The sequence below is a fragment of the Corapipo altera genome, unplaced genomic scaffold, assembly GCF_003945725.1.
Source record: "Corapipo altera isolate COAL_440 unplaced genomic scaffold, ASM394572v1 61411, whole genome shotgun sequence".
In the NCBI taxonomy this organism is placed as follows: domain Eukaryota; kingdom Metazoa; phylum Chordata; class Aves; order Passeriformes; family Pipridae; genus Corapipo; species Corapipo altera.
In genome coordinates this window covers 25,622,299-25,644,692 of record NW_020884875.1, presented here as the reverse complement: position 1 = coordinate 25,644,692, position 22,394 = coordinate 25,622,299, and the positions used below count along the sequence as shown (strand labels likewise).

The 22,394-nt window shown below is 38.6% G+C and overlaps 1 protein-coding gene across 4 annotated transcripts in view; it reads right to left on the bottom strand.

Moving 5' to 3' along the window:
• The window catches only part of TLE4 (TLE family member 4, transcriptional corepressor), a 101,173-nt gene that overhangs the window by 64,853 nt on the left and 13,926 nt on the right, over positions 1 to 22,394 (bottom strand). For 3 of the 4 annotated variants that reach the window (XM_027634730.1, XM_027634731.1, XM_027634732.1), the window contains exon 5: positions 5,714 to 5,776. In XM_027634730.1, the coding sequence (XP_027490531.1) occupies positions 5,714 to 5,776 (63 nt within the window). Of the gene's footprint in view, positions 1 to 5,713; positions 5,777 to 7,752; positions 7,809 to 22,394 lie in introns of those variants that run through there. The other variant, XM_027634733.1, reaches the window with a different exon arrangement.

The following is a 22,394-nucleotide window of genomic DNA, read 5'->3' as shown; positions in this document are numbered from 1 at the left end:
ATGTGGTTTCATCTCCAGATCATCACTTGTTAAGGACAGGTACAGCTTTCACTGATCATATAGCAGAAAGCCTGGTGACACATGTCTATACATGTCAATAGGGTAATCATAAAAATTATACCATCATTTTCTGGTGGAGATCATTCATGCCCAAAATGGGTCATGGAATTTTTCATCAAGTAATCAAAAAATGCAAAACAAAAAAGATTTTTAAAAATATTTAGGGGTTTTTTTTAATGAAATCATTAACTGGGATGTTTACAGTCATCTTGTCTTTCCTACCATTTCCTAGGCAATGATTTTTGCACTGAGGTACAGAAAGCTCTAGTACATGAGTGTTCTCTTCCAACACCCATTTACTTAAATCCTGTTCCCAGGGCAACAGGCAGGGGAAAAAAAACTTCCAAGGGACCTACAAAAAGCTGGCCTAAAATCACAAAAATTATTGCAGAAATTACTCCAATTTTCATCCAGGATTTGGAAAATAAGTCAACTCCACAAGAGACGGAATGTTTTCTGTTCCCTTATAGCAAACACAGAAAGAATGGCTCTCAGAAGAATTTGGAAAAAATATTATTTCATTCTTAGGTGAGAGGAAGAGAAGGTGAAGGGTTATACTACCATAATATCACTTTCAGATTTCTGCTGGAGCAGCCACAGAAGGCATCTTTCGTTGATTCTAATAGTTTGGGATCAAGCCTTCACAGACAGGAGAAAACCCAAGGGCCTAGTAACACTGAACCTAAATTAGGTAGAGACAATTAAAACTCTCCTATTGCTACCTGCTTTAACATTGATTTAATCTTCAGTGGTGTTGTATGCAAGAGACTGGAAATAGATGGCCTGTAATTAGCCCCTCCATCACTTCCACCTCATTGCAGCAACAAAGCAGACTCCTGATTAGCTCCCTAAAACCCCATGGGGGGCCTGCCCCAAGTGACCCTGGGGCTATTCTGAGTTACAAGCCCAAACCACGCATTCCAGTGGATAAAGGCACAGGAAAGTCCATGGAAGGTTGGAAGAGCTGCATCGTCTGCTCACAGCCTTTCTGAAACTGGGGCGGGCTAGTGGCTCTGTGTTACCAGCCATGGCTCCAGTAATGGGTGGGGACCTCTCCATGCAGAGGAGCCCAACAGGGCTCCAGGGACCCAGTGCAACCCAAAACCAAGGTGAAGGGCAGGGAGCCCAGGGGCCAACTGAGCAATTGAGCCAATTGAACGCCTTCCCCGGTCAGCAAGCAGCATTATGTTGAAACCAAGCATATATATTAGCCTGCCCATTAAGCGATCACGTAGCTATTTACAGCCAAGTAAAAACAGCAACAACAAAAAAGGGTTACTTTTTTTCCCAATCAAGTATAGACACAGGGTTGCAACTTTCACACACATCTAATGCTAGCCTTCCTCTGTGCACACAAGAAAATGACAGACCTGGCTTTTTTCAGTTATGAGAAAACAGTATTTTGCACTGCATTTAACAGGTCAGAGTGATGAGCTCAATACCCTGCCTCACGTGTCACCCAGACTAGTACTGTTTCTCCTTTCTAACTTCTCTTTTCTCTTCTCCCCTCTTTGCTTTCTGTAACGACTGATGTGTCTGCACTTGCCTTGTGCTGGAAAACCACCTCCTTTCAGTCTCACAGTGGGTAGCAACAGCTACAGAGACCACAAGAAGCATGTAGGCTTTTTCACCATCACACTGTCTCACCACAGTCATCACCTAGCCCTGGCTCATGCACAGGCACTGCAGCATGGGGGAAAATATCCAAGCTTCTTATGCCATGTCAGAGCTTCCCCAACTCCCAGTGATAGGTGAGCTGTGCTGGCAGCAACTGAGCACCAAAATCCCCCAAGTATGCATATACCAACACTGGTGTTAAGAACACCTAATTACAGCCTGTCCTCGGCACTGCTATCAACATCCAAAGCAAAACTTACTGAACAATACACTTTGAAGAATCAAACAGGCTTTGCTATGCTTTATTCAGATTATTTTGCTGTTCTGTTATCTCTTTAGAGGAAGTTCAGGTCTTGCTTAAGAACTGCAGCACTACCCTTCTGAAAAGCCTGATCTAGAGACAGCATAATGGAACAAGGTCGTGCCAAAAATGCTAGTAAGAACTGAGGAGCAAATACACATTTTCCGTGGAGTACAGCACACACTTTGAATTCTAAAAGGGACAAGTTGGGTCACTGCATCCAGGCACCATAACTCAGACAAGATGTAATAACCACTTTACAAAAATGTAAGAACATTATTAGCAATATATGCCTAAATTGCTAATGAGATGCCTTCCATGGCAGGAGGATTACAAATCTCTGACAATTTCCTTGTACTTACTATCTAAACTCTAGTCTGTGGCAAGTTTAAGATTGAGGCAAATAATTTTGTCTTCTCAGTACCTTACATCTCAAAACAAAACCTACTTCTTTTTGAACAGCACATAAGAACTCCTGCTCTGCTTCTGTATAATGGATCTCACACTCCTCACCCAAATTTACTGAACTTTAGAAGCACCTCTAGGGAAAGTATGTACAAAGAACAGTAAGCACATTATGAACCACATCAATCTCATAAAGGGAAAATAATCAACTAATATTATGTTTGAAAGAAGACAACTGCATGCAGCATTTCCTTTTGATGTTTGTTTGCATGTATGCATGCCAGCGCCTGGCACACTGTGTTGCACTGTTAAGCATATTTGACCACCTTAATGTGCACAGGAAACTGAAGATCCCTGTTAAAAAATAACCCATCTAGCTTATTATTAGCTACTTCACTGGCAGCTGAAAGGGAAAGTGCACCTTCCAAGAGTAGTTTATTAGAGCCTTCTCCAGTGTACGTAAGTCTTACATTGTGGCAAGGAAGTTGACAGGGATCAATATTATGAACATTTATCTGGCTTCTTAAACAGCTTTTGCAGGTTGTGCTGAGCTCCAAGTTGCCACAACTACAGTGCTAGCTGTACATCAGCCAGCTTGTGTGTGTCTCATGAATATAAACACAGGCAATACTTACTGAAAAGAAGATAACTGTGATATATGAGTATCTCCAGACACACTGAACAAATACCACTATCCAGCACACGAGGTCGTTCAGCACTTGACAGCTCACAATAATTGCCACAGGTTGCAAGTAGCCACACACAGCACCTTGAGCAGACAGGAACCAGCCCCACCTTGAAAGTCACAGGGTGAAGTGCCTCACTCTGTTGCAGCTGGTAAATTCAGTTGAGAAACGTAAATTAGCAGAGGCACTGTCTATGGCTTCAGACACAAAATTAATTGCATCGTACTGGCTAGATCGTTCAATAATGTGAGCCATTTATATCAGCTGCAGCAGATCATAACTAAGTTAACTGAGTGACAACCTCCAAGTACTTACCTATATCCTTAAAGGCATCCTTTTCACCTTATGCAATAGGAACTACTTTGAGTACTCTGGTACCTCATAATGTCACTACAGATGGAAAATTACTGTTGCAACACAGGAAGCCCAAAACCACAGCCGAAATCAAACACACATCGCCCCTGAGGTCCATCTCATCTCTCGACCACAAAGTCACTCTTTCCTATCAAAATGAGAAGCCTGTATTTCTTGGTGCTGTTTTTTACAGTCTGTCTAAGGTGGGGTCAATATAAAAACAAGGTACCACTTGACTGCATATTTAGGCAGGTTAGGAACTTTGTTTTCAATATATGCTTAGACGATTTACAGCACAGTAAAAATGACTGAAGCCTGAAGATTTTACTGTATACTTTACTGGATATATCCCTGAAACAAAGCAGACAATAGTACACAGTAGGGTGATGTATTATAATTGCATCCTATTCTCAAGATCTCTAGTGATTTTGCCCACAATTTCTTACTTTTAAGTGAGTTATCACAAGCCATTGATTCCTTAGAAAGTTAACAAGCAATAAGACAAGTTAACCTGGTGCTATTATGAGGCAAAAATGTTGCCATCAGTGCATGCAACCACTGTATTTTGTTCATTTTTCCCTCAGGCACAATACAAAGGAGCCTGATCACATTTTTCAGCCACTATTCCACAATTAGACTGTATGCAAAATGTATGAACAGCAAAAGCATGCTGCATTCAATCCTCAATTAATCTAGATGATGAAATAAAGAGAATTCCATTAAGACATTCACTTTCTAAAAACACAAATTAGTCAGAAACCAAGACTAACAGAATACTCAAATCTGAAGACTGGTTCTTTTTTGACACTCAGCATATGCCAATATAGACTGATTTAAATATGACCTACTAACATAGGTCAAACAACTACCAAGATTTTCCCAAGCCAACATGAAAACTGTCACTATCAACTGCACTGACAAGACACATGAAAAGTTTCTTTATGCTTCCCCTTTCAATCCCTCCCTACTATCTATATATGATGCACTACCTTTGCATAGCAGATAAAACTGTGTAACTATATGAATAGAGATTTTGAAGCAGCCAAAGAGCAAAACAGATACTTGTTTCAGATCCATGCAGAACCTGAATTCTGGTCCCCCAGCAATATAGCCGGAACATTACATATCATTTAATTTCCACAAATCCATCTTAATAAGCAGAGAGTACAGTGGCAGTCCTGAACACTGTCAGGTTCTACTTTTGATAGCATTATTCTCATTTGAAATACACACATATACACACACATGTGCACACATGCAGCGCATTAACTGCACACAGCTTCATTTGCAGCAGGTTGAGTAGCTCTCTTGAAAAGCAATGGTATTTTATGGAACAGTTGAAAAGGTAGCAGAAATAGTTGCATCATATTCTCAGACATGATGTTTTACAGATGTAATGCACAAAAATACGCCTTCCAGCTTTGTCTTCCCAGCTACAGATCGTACAATTGAAATGAAACCACGTGCTAAACAGATGCATGCCAACTTGCACCAGCAGATCCCAGTTTCCAGTTCCTTTCCTCCAGCAGGATGGACAGGGGAAGCCATTATCCAACCAAAGTCTCCTTTAATGAGCTGTACCTTCCTTTTACTTCACACGTGCCAGTTGCTCTAAAGCTCTCTCGCTAGCTCCCACCAACTCCCCCAAAGCCCAGTGCCCCTCAATATCTACAATGTACTCACAATAATACCAGTCAAATACCAATCCTACTTTGGGAAAAATTAGTGCTTAGAGAAATTAGCTCACAGCGAGTTTCAATCTTCTGTTTATATTCCCCAAATACACAAAAAAACATAAAAGTATTTAAGCTAGTAAGTAATCTGGGGGATACAGAGAGAAAAAAGGCAGAAAAAAAGCTGCATTTCTATGCCTACTGTGTTGAACATCACTACTTGTACCAAAATAGAAGTTTCTGCCAAACTTTAATGCTCATTGCCAAGGATATAGCACAAGTTATGTCTTTCTACCATTTTTGCAAGCTGTCCTCTGATTTCAGACCCATAAAATCATAATTGCAAGAAATACTGTACTATATATTAAAGAAAAATATTTAAACAACTAAAATTTTGCTTATCACACTACAACACATTCAATTTCATAAATATATTTAAACAACATTATAATAGGTTTGGAGAAGATAATGAAGTTACAGTGATAACAACACAGTGGAAAGTCATCTCCAAGTGCCAAGAGATTCATAAGGAAACCATGTCAATGCAAAGTTCCACTTTCGTAACAGATACGATGAGGAAATCGTTTACATCAGAAGTGGCACAAATGACTACCTACCTCTTGGGACAGGAAGGGAATGACTTGTGCACATATAGCATTCAGCCTCTTGACAATTTCTGCCTGCAAGTGACAAGAAAAAAGAGGTTCAATTATGTAAATTCTAAAATGCAATTGTCACCCATGAACACTAAAGAGACATTTTTTTTCATCTCTGGCAATCCTCTGGCCAGGATATGTTATCAAAATAATAAAAGTATTTGGACATCAATTAAGAAATATTTAGGAAGCTAGTAATTTCTGGTTTAAAAGGTCCCCTTAAAAAACACTGTTTAGAACAAAGACTAATTAATTTCGATTACACAGTCACAGGCATTTAAAGAACAAAACCCTTAGGAGATGTAACAAAAAAGATAAACAAAATTCTGTGTATCAAACTGAACTCTCTCCTACAATGCAAAAGCAGGGATCGTTTGCAATCACAGCAACGCTGTTGTAAGCAAAGGGAACAAATAAACCATTTACTGCTAACAGTGCATATCATGAGAACACTAGCACTGTAATATACAACTTCATTAATAATCATTCTACCACATACTTCAGAAAGAGAAACTGCAGTCTTGTATCACACTTATGCTTTTATCAAACTCAAGGTTAATAGCAGACACTTTAATGTTGCAATTGTGACCAGAAATTAATAATATACAATTCCGTATTTTCATGCTGGAGATTAATTCTTATTCTGTGTATTTAATCTGCAAATCTCAATAGACACAGGGAAGATTTGGTGAGATAACACAAGAATTACAGCTCCAAAACCAGAATATTTTAAGCAACACAGACTTCCCTACAATATATCATAAGTTTCTTATAATAAATTCTAACCAGGATCAATTCCTCATTATATAGTAGGACAGAACGCTCTTCCTCTTGCAAAGTCACTAACCGTATGATGAAGAGATACAAACTTGTGCAATTTAGCCTTCCTTCTTTTAACAGCAAACTTTCCAGCCTTTTTGCTATGCTGTCTTTTAAATAGCAAACACTTAGGAAAGAATCTATAGAAAAGAAAGGCTCAGAAGTAGCAGTAAAAAAAGCCAGAAGGTCCCATAAAATAAATCTGGGTTCAAGGAATATTATAGTTACACAGCTACTTAACCTTAACAGACATGGTTTGCAAGAGGTAAGAGTACTTATGAAACTAACTCTGCCCCCTTGTGCATACTGTGTGATACATACAAATTACTAAAGCTATTTTGCAAATAAAATAACTTAATTTCTCTGAAATCCCTCTAGACTCCCACAGATTATTTATACAGCAATTTCTATGCTACACTATCCTTGTATCTTCTCACTGGCCTCCGCTGTTTATGCAAGTCCTCATCTTGTTAAAACATTTATGCATTTTAATATATGTTTTAGATTCGTCTACTACCCCTTTTCTATTTATTCACCAACATAGGTACCTTATAGGACACTTCAGAATACGTTCTTTTCACCACAAAGCTAAATTATCTGCAAATTTTAAAGTTCTCTACATACCTAAAATATCGGATATCCCACAATGTAAAACTTAAATATTCCTTTAAACAGATAGTGTTCACTATACTAGTTGACATGGAAATTTATGAACTGCTAGTTACACAAAGCAGTACTGGAAGCGACAAGTTGCGTGCATCTAAGCCTCAGCCAGAGAGGTTGCACAATCCAATAAAGCATTACTTGAGAAAAAAACATTTTATTACAGAATTTAGACTGTAATACCAGGCACAGCTGTCGAGTACCGGAGCTGTGGTGGTTCAAGCATCATTAATCTAGTAATTTCCAAATTTTGGGTTCCAGGCACAGTGCTGTTTTTTAAAGGAATCTCCCAAGTGCTTTAAAGTCAAACAGAAAACTACACATTCTGTTCTTCAAGGCTCTTCCATATGAGCAGAAAATTCCAAAGTGCCCCTTGCCTTGGCATAAGCTGAAGCCCCTCTGACCTGCCATTTAACTCACATATATGCCATAGTAAAAAAAGGCACATCATGCTTTTTTTCTGCTGCAAAACAACTCCTCCTACCTACCTTTAAAATGCCCGTCACAACCTTAACCACCTTCTGCACAGCTCCTGCGGGGAGCCTCTGGAAAACCAGTCTTCCACCTCAGCCACATTAGCTGGATACCTTACTGCACTGCTAAGAAAATGAGAACAAAACCGGCTCGAAGTGCCATGCAGGAGCTCAGCATCTAATTTTAAAAGGCTTGAAGATTCATAGATTTTAAGGCCAGAAGGGACTGTTACAATTGTCTTATCTGACCTCCTGGGTAACACAGGCTGTAAAACTTCACTGGCTTCTCCATCAAACCCATAAATTACAGTTCAGCTAGAATATCGCTTAGTCAACAAAAATAATTTTATTCAATTCACTCTAAGGCATTTCTTCTCAGTTAAGGTACTCGACCATAGCTATTTCAAGTTATTTCAGCTATGATCTTTTCCTTTTGATCATTTCTCTCCCCCTTCCCTAACAGAAATATGTCTCTCTTCTACTGCTCTTCTGGTCAAAAAGTGGATGAAACATATTTGCTCAATATTTATACAAAAATACACCTCTGGCAGATTCTGAATCTGGGAAACGTTAAGTGAAAAAGAGTTTTCCAAAAAGCTGTAAGTAACTGAAAACAGGTGACTGAATATGAACAGTTACACAACTGCAATAAATCTCTTGATATCAATCCCACTGGAGTGCAGAAAAGTGAGTCCTTTCATGCTGTATGCAGGGAAGTGAGCTGATGGAGATAGCACCCAGCTCAGCCTATGGAGAAGAAAAAGAACTTGCTAAAGCTTCAAGTGATGTGGAAACATTCTCCAGCAACATTTCTGAGCTAGACAAGGGGCCCACTAGGCCAGTCACAACAAATCCAAGAAGCCCTTGCTGTATCAAAGTGCTTACAATTTTTCCTTATTAAAACAGTCTTCGTTTCCCCTAATAGTGAGTGTCCCCAGTTGCATGGTTGTGCGTACATTTTATCACCCTCAACACTCAGGCAGCGAGGAAACAGCCCAACTGAGCAGCAGACTGCAGAGGCACAGTATGACCAAGACAGAGATTGCCTGTCTTTGGAGACCACAGGCAGGCCAAAGGCATGAAGCAAAACACTGTGTACATGCACAAATGATAGGAAGGGTATTACACATTCTGTACCAAGGAAAGTCTTACACCAGACATTTTCACATAGTAAATACGAAGTACAGTCTGTTTCGACACTGCAACTGTTTCTGCAATTAACTGTGGGAGATAATGCCACAGCAATAGGCTTGATTGTCTTCTGCAAAATGTACAAGAGAAAGTAGTTAGCCTCCAGAAGCTAGCTGAGTGGGTTTCTTGCGATGCTGCCGTAAAACCTGAAGGCTTATACTGCTCACACAGGTTAGCATTTCAGTAGACCTACTCCTACTGCCCCTGGTGGGGGCCTGGAAACTCGCTCTTCTTTGCAGAAGGTACGAACTCCGACACAAAGTAAAGAACAACTCCACATTTCTACACTCATAAAGGTATTTAAAACCTTACATTTCATAACCAATTTAGGGGCTCTTTTTTCTCTTAGACATCAGGTCAATGGGCTTTTCATGATCAGTTTAACTGGCAGGAGAAGGAAAAAGCATGATTTCATAAAATCAGTCATTCGGTTCCTCACATGAAAAGCCAAAGTTGCCTCAGAAACACGGCTGCTTCCACAATCATCTAATTTTACCTCTTTTTTCCCATGGGACTAGGCTTTAGAGAGGCTTCATTTATTTACAGGCCCTTCCACCGGGCTTCAGTTATCAGCCAATAATACTGTGGACACACACACTTCTAATGGCCTATGTTTTGAAACCAAGTCTAATCTGATGGCGCAGCGCCCAAACTCCTTTTCCAGCATAGCCATTAAAGGATGTAGGTTATTGCTGTTGTCACCATTGATATTTGTCATTGTAATGTAATTAGGGCCCTAAAATGATGCATTACAGCCCTTGGCAGAGCTTCTATTAAAATCTTTTCTTCTGCTCACTGAACTGCGACCTGCTTTCTGATGAAGAACAGACAGACAGCTTTAGGGTGAGGAACAGATTCATCAAAGTAGTATTTTCCAGCTCTGGAAATAAAATAAATAAGTAAATAAATAAATAAATAAGAGGGCTACCTAAGAAGAAACACAAGGGGAGAGGGGATGGAGGAAAGCAAACAGCACATTTTAATTTCATCTGACCGCTTGAAACTCTGATTGCATCTAACGAATGTTTCTTAGGACAATATATTCCCAGCCTGTGAATTACATGGTTAATCAGGGTTTTGTTCTGCTATCCATTAGCCTACGCCAGCAGTGTAACTTCCAATCACATTTATAGGTTATGTGGGTCATGCATCCTTGAACAACTACATTCACGGATATCCCATGTAAACTGGCACAGATTCTGAAATGCTGTTGCTAGTGTTACTGAATGTTATAATACTATTCAAAGCTTCATGAAAGCTCCTGATAAACAACTGCTAAATTATTGCCTGTGGATACAGCACGATGCTCTGAAATAGCAATAATGGCACAATAAAAGGGAGACTCTTCATGCCAAAATATAAAAAAGATAGCTTTTGCTGCCACAGTTTGTCAAATCTGCTAACACACTAAGACACTTCTATTACTACTTTCCCTAAACCAAAAGATGTTTGGTTTTGCATAAAAGCACACAAGCGCGGAACCAGAAAAGATGAAGCAGACTCAGAAACAGTAGACTTGGGCTGGAATTGTCTTTTTACTGATGCAATACAAGGTTGTACTATGTCCATCCTTTGGGAGAGACCTACAACACAGTATTTTAAAAGTTCTGATCTCTTTTCATAGTTACTTACGTGGCATCATTTTTAAAAAGAGACGATACTTAAATCATTGCGCCAGAATCTGATCCTAGTAAAGGAATGAGAACTTGCATCAGTAAACAGCGCCTCAGCATTATCTCAGGGATACAACACAAGAGTAACAGCTAAGGTCCCCAGTTCAGACAACAAAATCTTTTTGATCAAAGCTGGTAAGTTAAATGGTACTTTATTTCCTAAATACGCCTAAAAATCTGACCCCTTAAGTTCATAAGTGCCTATAAAGGATTCTGAAAAATGTTCAAAGATAAGTCTATGGACAAGACAATACCTCTGGTTCCACAAGATAAGATAACCCAGTCCATTAAGAGGGCTCAGCTAAACTGGACTTTGGGGTACAACCACAGCTCTACAGCTATCGGAGGTGAAGGGGAGCATGTGATGGACCATTTGACTCCTAAATCCCTTTCAGAATTACAACATGGTGGTTTAATTCCATTTACCCTTGCCACAAACAGCTAAAACAGGACATAAGCACATGGTAAAATATGGAAATGTGTTTAAGTGCCTTAATTAGCATTTTAGCATATGTCCAAATACTTAGCACTGATGGAGATGAAAAGAGAAGCAAGAGTCATATAAACTCCAGATACTGAAGTACTCAGAAACATCCTCATAGATAGGGAGTTCAGAATAAATCTGTTGCTTAAAAAATATCTAATTGTATTCCCCTTTTTCTGTAAAAAAAAAAAAAGAGAATTGGGATTTTATTTATAGTATATAAGCTTCAGGAAAATATTTCCACTATATTTCACAAAGTTCCATGGTTATTACAATTATAAAAAAATTGCTGGTAAAGAATTACCACTGGAGGCTCTAGTTTTGTCAGTGGAATGGAAAAAAAACTACTATATATGTATTGTTGAAATAAAACAGAATAATAAAACATTATTGGGAAACCCATTTCAGCAGCCACTAGGAAGAAGAATATATGCAATTACGCTTTCAGAAAAATAATCTGAAACAACTGTTATTTCAGGTTTAATTTGTTCTACACAATGCAGCCTTTGCCAAAAAGATCAATCTAGTTTATTAAGTGCTTACCAAGAACACATGCACACACCCTAAACAAGCATTTCACAAATTAGTGAGAACAAAAAACATTATTACACTGTATGAAACATATCGTGATTCTGAATAAAGCAAGAAAAAAGCTAATCTTAGTATTTCACAGAAAATTAACTCTTCATTCATAAAGAAGAATGTGTTTTGTTTTAATCACAGACTGTTGTCTGGAAGTGCTTACTCCAGTTCTACGGAACTAGAGGAAATACTGTAAGCCCTGAATATCAAATTTCTCCTCAGCCCTAAAGAAATGGTGTTTGGAAACCAAGACGCAAAGAGCCTAGTTTTGTAGTCAAAGGAAGTGGAGGGAAAAGTTCTATGATACAAAGGAGACTGAACAAAAAAATTATTCTTTGCTAAGCCAATTGCTGATGTTTATGTATGAGTTGGATGTAAGCAGGGTCATCGGAGTGCCAAATAATCACGGGTACATTGTCTACCTCACTTCCTTACCAAATTTCTTTTCAAATAACCCAGCTAAGCTCTTAAAGTATTGAAAACATGATACTCAGCCTCTGTAAGTTAATTTACATGCCTATTTTGCACAAAATGCTGCAAACAGCAACACAAGCAATAAACTGGAGTGGCAGGCTTTTCAAAATCAATTTTCTAATGTACGTACCACTCAGTGGGCTGCTGAAGTGAACTGATAAGACACAGCTCTTATTTAATGTCTGAAGAATCACGTGCAGCTCAATTCAAAAAGAAAGGATACATATTGAATCATTCATGTTTAAGACAATAAAAATCAAGTCAAGTAAGGTGACATACAAACATGCATCGAGCCTGCCACCTGATGAAGTCAATGTTTTTTGTAAATATCAACTTTTATCAGCAAGTAGGCAAACAAATGAACAGCCTGGAGATTACCATAGTTCTTCAGTTTCTCAAGTTGCCACCAAGCTGCATCCTGCCCCACCCTGATACCAGAAACTGCAGAGCATCCAGAAAAAAGGCTGCAAGTGGAACTTGAAATGGCAAAGACTGGCTTCAATTTCCCTTCCTCAAAGGCAGCAGGAAACATTTGCTGAAAAATCAGACAGAAACAAGTCTGCCACAGGAAATGCTGTTTCCATCACTAGAGCTTTGAAGTCCTCTATAAGGTACTATGCCTTCACCCATAAGCAATCCTCAGCATTTCACTGCAACACTTTTTTTGTGAAATACGTCCTCATTACATAGGGTTGAGATATTTTCATCACTCTCCACCAGCTGAAGAATCTGACTTTATAATCAGAAACACAGGAAAAAAAATGTTTTAAGCTTATAAACCTGTGGCATCACCCTATGGCTCAGAGTTTAGTATTTTGCACCTATCTCCTACCTGCAATTAGGTCAGAATTTCCAATTTTAATCTTTCCCATCACTGCCGAAACATAACAGCACATGCACAATCACCAGTCTCTAACTACTCAATTCCTACCCTCCATACACCCTATCAAAGAGTCTGACCACAGTTCTGCATCTGCTGAAAATGGCAGAATCCTGTCTGAGCCTGCCCTTGTAACTATATGCATACAGTGGTGCTAGTGTGCAGTTTTAATTTAACTGGATGAAGAAAATTCTCTATTTATTTACATCACAAGTTCATTTATACTCTGTTTCTCAGGGGTGGGAGGAGAACCAGTCAGCAAGAAATACCACAGATCAGTAGTTTCAATGTGTACATCACAAACAATTAATCAAAGGAAAAACAGTTGAGAGTAAAAACTTGTTCTCAGTATGCTTATGTTTCACTTGAGGTGGCCTTAACTGCCCTGAAAAAATATTAAGGAGGTAACATTTCATGGACAAGCTGAAAATATCTAGCAGTTGAATCTAAAAGAAACTATGCTTTTAAAATTTACATATATAGGGTTTTCAAAAGGGGGTCCTGATGCTCTTTTTAGAAACATTACCACAAAATAAACACTAAAATCATTTTCCCATTACAAAATAGAATGCCAGTGTCCATTTCTGACCCCTCCCTGCACTTCACTTTCATCTGCAAATACACACACAGGAAGACTCAGAAAGAGCTATAGGCATCTAGTAGTCCACATACCCTATCCTATCCACTCCCTGTATTATGGCTAAAGTGCTTACTCTGGAGCAGTATGCTTCAAATGTTAATCACCAAGAAACTGGTATGCTATCAGAGTTGATAGATACTGTGAAGATTGCGACAGACTTTCAGTTACACCTAAAAGTTGTACTCTTCAGTCTTGAAGCTTGCAGAAAACAGGACAATCAGTGGCAATACACAACGTTCTGACAAGAAAACTATATTTCTCAGCAAGTGTTGTGTTGTTGCAGGTTTTAATGAACTACATAAAGCTGATCAATAAACTTATAAAAGCAGCAATCAGAAATCACCCATAAAAACAAGAGATACAATGTGACTGCTGAACTCAAGTTTATTTTCTTCCAAATTCGTCTGGAACTCGCGAATCAGTCTTTCTCCATCAGGAACAAGGCTACCATTTCTTTTCGCCTCTGGTTTCCTTTGCTTAACCTGACTCAGCCCTGCAGGTTATGAAAGGTGGAGCCCATTGCCTGTCTGATTCATTGATAATCACACTTGATCGTGTTTGCTTCCAGAAAGATAATACGAGGAATAAGCACACTGATCTATTTGATGGATTTGTTAGGTCTGATTACAAGAATTCTTAGACTGTTTGAAAACTTTGTCATGTTTCGCCTTCAATCCTTCATCTCTTCTTCCTACCCAGCAATTTCACAATACATCGTGAACAGCAGTCAAGGTATTTATTTAAAGAAAACAACATTTTAACTCATCTTCTGCTGCAAATATGCTGTTGTACCATGAACAGGAGCAATACTCAGATGCAATTTCCGTAGATTAACGTAACAGATTTTAGTATTTGAAACAATAGACAAAAATACTACCCCTTTTAAGCCAATACAGAAGCATAATTTTAACATCCCTGAAAGAGATGAAAGAACAGTACAGTGAATTTTGTGGCAATGATATAATCAAGCTTCAATTTTGAATCCTTGTAAAGACAGAAATTCAAATAAGGCATATTACTATGCTCACATTTAAACCAAGGGAAGTATGATACCTGTTAATTCATTTAAACCAAGGGAAGTATGATACCTGTTAATTCTTTCTGAGGATAAGTAAATGTTTCATGTTCCTTGGTGGTCTTTATCAAGTTCCAGTTTCTGGAATAAAGTGATCATCACAGAAGCAGAGTACATTTAAAACACCCTTCTCCCTTTCTTATCTAGAGAGTATTTTTGTTTGTTAAATCAACACTCTACAAGTGAAAGTTTACTAAAACACTAAGGGTGTATAAATAGGACACATTTTCTTTTACTCTGAATTTAACTGCAAGTTTCAAACTCATAATTTCCTCATGCTTGAGAAGGCAATGCCACAGTCCTACTGAAGCACCAACTGAAAACTTCCATATTGCAGTACCCTATATGGAAGGGCAAGGTAGGATGAACGAACTATCTACCCACCTTGTTACTAGGGGTTTACACCACACTGCATATGATGACACAGCCAGTGAGGATCTCAATTCCCTTTCACTGGAGCAGGTTGCCCTGAGAGTAAGGGGGACAGTACCAAGGAGCTAGTGAACCAAGTGCATTCATCCAACAAGCAAAGACTGGAAGTTCCAGCATTCCACACATCTCTGCCACCACTCAGCTGATACTGATTCACATTCACATTTTCGAAGTAGAAGACTTGTTCCAACAACTAGCTCAGCAGGAAGGGATTCCTGATGAAGCAGAATGCTATTTTCCAAAGAGGAACAACAAAAAAAGACTGTAATTCCAACTCCTATTGAGGAGAAAATATTGATACGAATTGTCATTGCTCATAATTTAAATCAGTGGAGATCATAACTATCTCTGCTGAAAATAACTCATTCATATTCCAGCATTTCTGCAACTAGGGTTTCTTGCTATTTTTTGTCCTAAGTGATGGAGAACAAGGAAAGAACAGGTAATTTAATCCTTCAGCATGTGAATAGCTAATAAGTGGTAGTTTCACTAGGGAAATACATCTAAAATATTCAGGCAGTTTACGATTCTCTTTTAAGCCTTTCTAAGAAGACACATCTGCAAAGCAAATGCTAACACATTTGTAAGACATGTACTCTTAATATGTTCAGGAAATTCACCTGTCCAAGACAGCAGGATACACTAAGTACATCTTCACATTCAATTCATTTGAATGGCATTCCCCCAGTGAAACTCCTACCAGAACAGAGAGACTCTGAATCAAGCAAAACTAAATGGCATTTATCTTTAAAGTACATCAGCATTATTGAAATTTTCAAATACTCTTTATCTCTTGAGGGATTTTAACATAAAATAATTTTAAAGAGACGACAATTTCAAGAAAATGCCGTAAGAAGCAGAACAGGAAGACTGGAGCAAGAACTCTCTGATTAGGAAATGTAAATTTTATGGAACATTTTCCAGTGTGTAACTCCTGTGAGAACATACTTTGTGCAGAGAGCTACTATGAACTGCACTAATTTCAGAAAAATGCTCAAGACACACCATATGTTAAATGTGCTTTCCATCATACTGCACCTACAAACTTTAATAAAAACATCTACAACACGGAAATCACATCAAATTTAAGCAAATGTAGGGGGTAAATAATCAACTTCTAAACAAATTAAACATGTGATCAACACATTTCTCCTTAAACAACTTCTTATCAGAAAAGGTATCAGTCAAACAAGATTCCATCATGAAGTTGTCTCAATTTTACACCCATGATTCCTCTACTATAAAGACGTCTGGGCCAGAAATATGGACTACACTCTCACCAGTTATGCTGTGTCTGCTCTTGAGATAGAGAGAAGGCTTTCACTGTTGCCTCATATGCACTTTAAATTGGCATAAAAACAGGCACTTGAAATGCACAGAAAACTTCACTTCTAGACACACAAAATCTTCAAGATGAGACTTTTTGTGAACATTTTAAATCAGAAAACAAGAGCACAGTCAAGTGAGCAGAGTACATGGCAGCAAGTTGCTCATCTTGTTAGACATAGTTCTCTGGGCATGGTAAGGCACTCTGTTTCACTTCATCCCTGCAACCAAGTTGTATTGTCATAAACCATATCCTAAACTTTTCACCTCTCAGCTTTGTATGGTGATTGGTATAGCTGAAAGTTTCCAAGCCACCTGTTAGATACATGGTAAATCAAATCACCAATATCCAATTGCACAGTGAATTCGAAACAATAAATAAATAAAAACTAGTGCAAATTAGTGGTAGTCATACCAACTTGGTACTGGTCAAATGAAGAAATTAAATGCTGTGATCAAAGCCATGGAAAAACCCACATGAACAAAAGAATGCATATTTATCAGTTAAAGCAGACAGCATGAGAGACAGCAAAATCACATTTCCATGGTCAGTTTGTTTTGGATTTTTTTAATGGATCTCTGGCTTTTTGCCATGGAGTAATTCTATGGTTTACCCAAATGCAGTCTCTTGTTAATTTCATATTTAGTTTGCTAGGTCTGTATTACTGCTACTTTTTTAATCAAAAAGGTTTCAGGCAAGCATTTAGATGAAAAATCCTAACATTTTTACCCACAGAAGTACACAGAGGTTCAATCTATTCTGGTTTACGAAAATCTGTTTTGCACAAACTATGATAATTATTCCTTTTTGTAATAGCAGCTTCCCATGACAATTAGAGACTTAGTTGTGCTATTCTGTTTGTATTAGAAATTTGCCAGAATACAAAAAAGAAAACCTTAAAATCACGGAATTACCTACTGACTGTTTGCAAACCTGTTTGTGTAAAATCATTATCTGTTTTTCAAAAAGGCAACAGAAAGTGCTGGGAGGAGTAGAAAGGGAAATAGGTTTGATGACAAGTGGATAGCTCAGACTGTTTCCTTTGTGTGAGCTTCAGTGAAGATGAGAGAATAAGCTGGAAAATATTAACTTTCAATATAAAGAGAAAGCAGTTTAAAATTACTCATTTATTTATTGAAATAAGTCAGGTTTTACTATGTAACACACCATGATATGTGGATGAAAGCAAAGGAAAGAGAAGTTGAGAAAACATTTTTTAAGTCATTAAGAAGGGATGTGATTACTTTCACCATCACAAGTATAATTTCACTCATGGACATAAAACCAGAATTGCCTTAAACTAGCTATAGAATAGCCCAAGAAGCTGGAGAAATTATCAGAACAGTAAAACCTTGCCAACTCCTCCGTTATCAGGACTTGAGGACGTCTGTTCAACAGTGGTTAAAGCACACCTGTGAGTACTTCAGTGATACTCTTGAATGCCATCCACATGCACCAAACAGCACTTTATCTTAACTCTGTACCTGTAAACAAAGTCTTGAAAATAGATGCCATTTTCTGCCAACGCAGCCTCAAGCAATACAAAATCATTGTCAATATCTACTGCAGAACCTGTGTAGAACTCATTTGATACGGTTGTAAATTAGGCTTTTTGCTACTCTACTGACTAAGCTAGACTGTAGACTGAGATATATTAGAGTCTTGTTAAATTCACAGCTGTTCTGCCTCCAAAACTGGCACCCCTCTGAGGAAGGGTAACCACAATAAGAAGGAGCAAAGTGATGTTCAAATAAGAGAAAGTGACTTGCTTTATCACCTAAATTTTACTGCTCCATTGAAGTGGAAAAGCACAGCAGTGGAGAGAACCACGTGTCAAACCTTTCTCCTGTATTATGCTAAAGACAGCTCTCAGATTAGTACTTCTTTTCCAAAGTCCAACTGTCATTTACACTCAAAATTACTTTTACAGCTTCTCACATGTGGGGAGGTATTCCATATACTGACCAGTGAAGATTCAACCAAAGCTGCGATCCTCATTGCTGAACACTAAGCCTGTTAGCCTAATCTTTTGATATTTCACACTGTCATTACGTTCCTTCCTTCCTTCAACCTCTTCAACAAATAAATCAAGAAAGAGCCTTGTACAGATACACTGCCTAGTAGGTTGAGGCTAAAAAGAGACTGGGAAACTAGTTAGAGAGCTACACCAAGAGCCTACCTTAGACTAATTCTGCACAGCTCCACATAGAACCATCAAGCACAGAAAAGTTTATCCAAGCCTATATTTTCTCTAACTTTACAATATAATTGCTTCCACCAGAGAATCAAGATCCCACTGCACTGCAGCCCCTGCATTTATAGCTATACATGCATTGCAAAGATTTGCACATGCAGGTGGCAGGCACGGACACACACTATCACAAGGCAGGATGTTTGTTTCAGTTTTCCCCAAAAAATTCCACCCCAGTAAAAAAAGTACTATTATCCCATTGTCCAGATGGAGAACAGAGGCTGATAGGATAGACTACCACAGGCAAACTTCCTTAACACAGATCAAAGCATTGACTGTATTACCACTGAAAGGCACATCCCTAGAGCCATTAATTGCAGCTGGATGGAAGACAGCAGAATTCACATGGGAAGCAAAAGAAGGACAAAACTGTCTTGGGAAAGAGCACTCTGCCCCAAGCACAATGCTCTAGGAGATAAACACAGGCACTTCTAAGTGACTCCCATCTAATAGCATCCCACTTCCCATTTTTTAACATACTCCTCTCCAAACAATTCTCTGTGGTAAGGGCTATGCTTCAGGAAATAGTATTACTTCCACTTCTCAGACAGAGATCTGAAGCAGTGAAAGCCAGAGGTGAAGTCTCCAGAAGGTATGTAATGGGATTTTTGAAAATACGTAAACACACTAGACATGTAATTCAGCAGAAAGTTAGCAACAGGTCAATGCTCAAGAAGATTTTCTAGAATTCCTAGGCATGTGGGGGTTTCTACTCTTATCTGCAGATACATAAATGGTACCTTTGCATCTGAAAAAAAACAATGCACATCACCACAAAAATTTAGGTATTAAAATTCCAAACTTTGATCTTCACCCCCCTTTGATTCCCCACTCTGGACTGACACAATGCTGAAGTCACCAAAAATACACAGAAGTCTCCATATCCAGGACTGAACTCTGCCAGAATTATTCCTACATAAAATACAGAAGCAGCACACGAAAAAAAAAGGAGTGGAGAACAGATAGATTTCTGTGTAACAGCTTAGTGGTTAAAGAGTTCAATCAGAGCATTATATGCATTACTTCAGTTCTTTCTTTACTTCTCCTTCCCTGTTTAACAGGTTTCTGTGAGCACTGGAAAGACTCAATTTTTTCACTGGAGAAGGAATGTCTCTTTTCCAGTTCCTGCTCAGAATCATTATACTTGAAGAAACACCGCAGGCTAAACCATAGGTTTGGGGCAGAGATTGGAACCCAGTAAACTTGTCCAGCTGGCCAGAGTCTTTCCAAGGGGACAGCACAGCATGTGTCTCTCCTCTTTCAGTTGGAATGAATCATTAAGGATCTCGTGCAAACTAGACAGCTTCCTGCTGGGTATCCCAGTCATTTTCCTGGGAGAGAAGAAATGTGGGTCTCACTAGTAGAACAGAAAAATAGCTGAACTACGACAAACCAAGAGTGCTGCCTTCAACAGTTTTTTGTTTAAGAAAAATCAGTACTATGCTTATACTTTCAAATAAATTTCAGGTGCCACTCTTCAAAAGGTGATTCTGAGATTTACCAAACCAAGGCAGCATGCCCTGGCAGCATCAACTTTGGTGGCTCAGCCTTCAAGCAGTGAGGTATCTGAGACACTCCTGTGACCTCAACATTCCCCTCTGAGCTACCCTTTCATATGTGATGTATTTCTTTGGCACTGTACTGAATCTCTTAACTCATCCCCACACCACAAGCAATTCTCTGCCCTTGTTCAGTGGGTCCTGCAGCCCAGTGGTACAAAAGTGCCCACAGCATTGCTCCCACCTCGCTCCAGAGAGCAGTCAAAGTGGCTTGTCCAAGGTCTTACAGGAAGCCCCTGACAGCATAGTCCGGAAACTTGCATCTGGATTTCCCCCAAACCCTAGATCCTGGTAGCTGCATCTCATCCACCTAAGAGCTTTCTGCATTGCTTCAAATTAATACAGAGAGGCATTTCCCGTGTCTACAGATTTTCAGGCTCTCCAGGTTCTATCACAGGCTTAAAAAAAACCGCTCTTGATCCTTAATGCAGTGCACACTTACAGTTGCATTTTTTTTTGAAAATGTGTAAACTAAGATTATCCCAGGATTCTTCTCACCTACATAAAGATCTGTTAAAAATCAATGTTTTAGAAGAAATACACACGAGTTCCAAGAAGAAAAGAGAGCTAACAGTAACTAAAGAAAGGACAAAATATCCTAATTTCCTACATTCGCAAGGCCTGTATGTCCATTCGACTGAAGGCATATTAGTAAAAAAAAATGTTGCATATTCGAAGAAGCTGGATGTATCTACAAAGAAAAGTCTTTCGTCTTTCCACAGAGGTAGGTTTTAAGTGTGTAACAGCAAGGCTGCTAATGTTAATTTTAAAAGCATCTTGTATACATACTTGAAAACTCATCTTCAAATAGAAACTTACAACCTCAGGAAAAAAAAAAGCGGCCATATTTATGCTCATGGGGGCTCTCCTCTTGTACAGCCTTATGGTGCTGTTGCTTTTTACATCTCTATCTACATGATCAAACCTAAGTAGATTTTGGTTTTAGACAAAATGTCAGAAATAAACCATTCCTCAGAAATTTCCAGGACACCACAGGCACATAACTGTAAGAATTTTTCTTAGGCTGACAACAAGTGAAACATGTTTTGGTGTTGTTGGTCTGTAGAGATAAATCGGGCAATATTGTGGGGGGGAGAAAACTAAATGCCTTGTAGATATACATGAAAGATGTTCTTTTCATGGCCTTCACACTAAAAACATTATTGCTTCATTCTCCTTAACAGCCATCTCCAGAAGAACTTGGAAGCACAGATGCAAAGGAAGCACGATACCACTCTTGAATGAATTTAACCAAGAACTTATATACAATTCACTTTTCAAGAGCAAATACATTACAAGTAACTCTGACCAGTAACTCAAAGTCCTTCAACGTTTGGATGAAGTCAGCATTGATATTACTTTAGAGTAACAAATAAGCAGGAAACTCTCATCAATGCTTGATTTTGGTGGTGTTGTAGTTATCTTTTAGGACAAGACAGAAAGAAAAGATATAGTTTGCTCCCAGAAATTAAGAAGTACTAATAAAAATTGTAAATAAGAGACATGTTCAGACTGCAACGGCCTTCTGTAATTAGGACAGAAAGTCTACTGATTAAACTCCGGATAAGAATAGACAACCTATCCTTTGTTAACACACTGAGACAAACATACAGGGTATGTTTTATAACCGAAGTCTTCCCAACCTTCTTGTGTTATAATTTTAAGCAAAGGTACCTACTGCATATTTTAAGAAAAGGCACCTACTTTGTATCTAGTCAGGTGCTTTACAAAATTACAGCAAGTAGATAGTAGTCATGTTGTAGCTGACTCTCTTTCACACATCAGCACAGTACCATCTTTCAAAGGCATCACTAAGAAAGTGGATGGTTGTCACATAGAGTGAATAGTAGTGCAGGGAAATAGGAGATGTGAGAAGAAAACCAACTGAAGAACTTCCTCCAAACATTTCTTATTCTTTGCCTTCTCCCTCAAGCCAAAAATCCGGGGTGTTTTGGCCAGCTTTGGCCTTGTCCTCCCACAAATGTTACCAGAAGACCAGACTTGTCTTGTATTTTCAACTTTTATCTCCAAATACAATTAAAAGAGTTGCAGAAAGGAGGATAAGTCAAGTATCTGTGGTGTTCTATCTCCTGGTAACCATCTGCCGGTACCCAGAGCA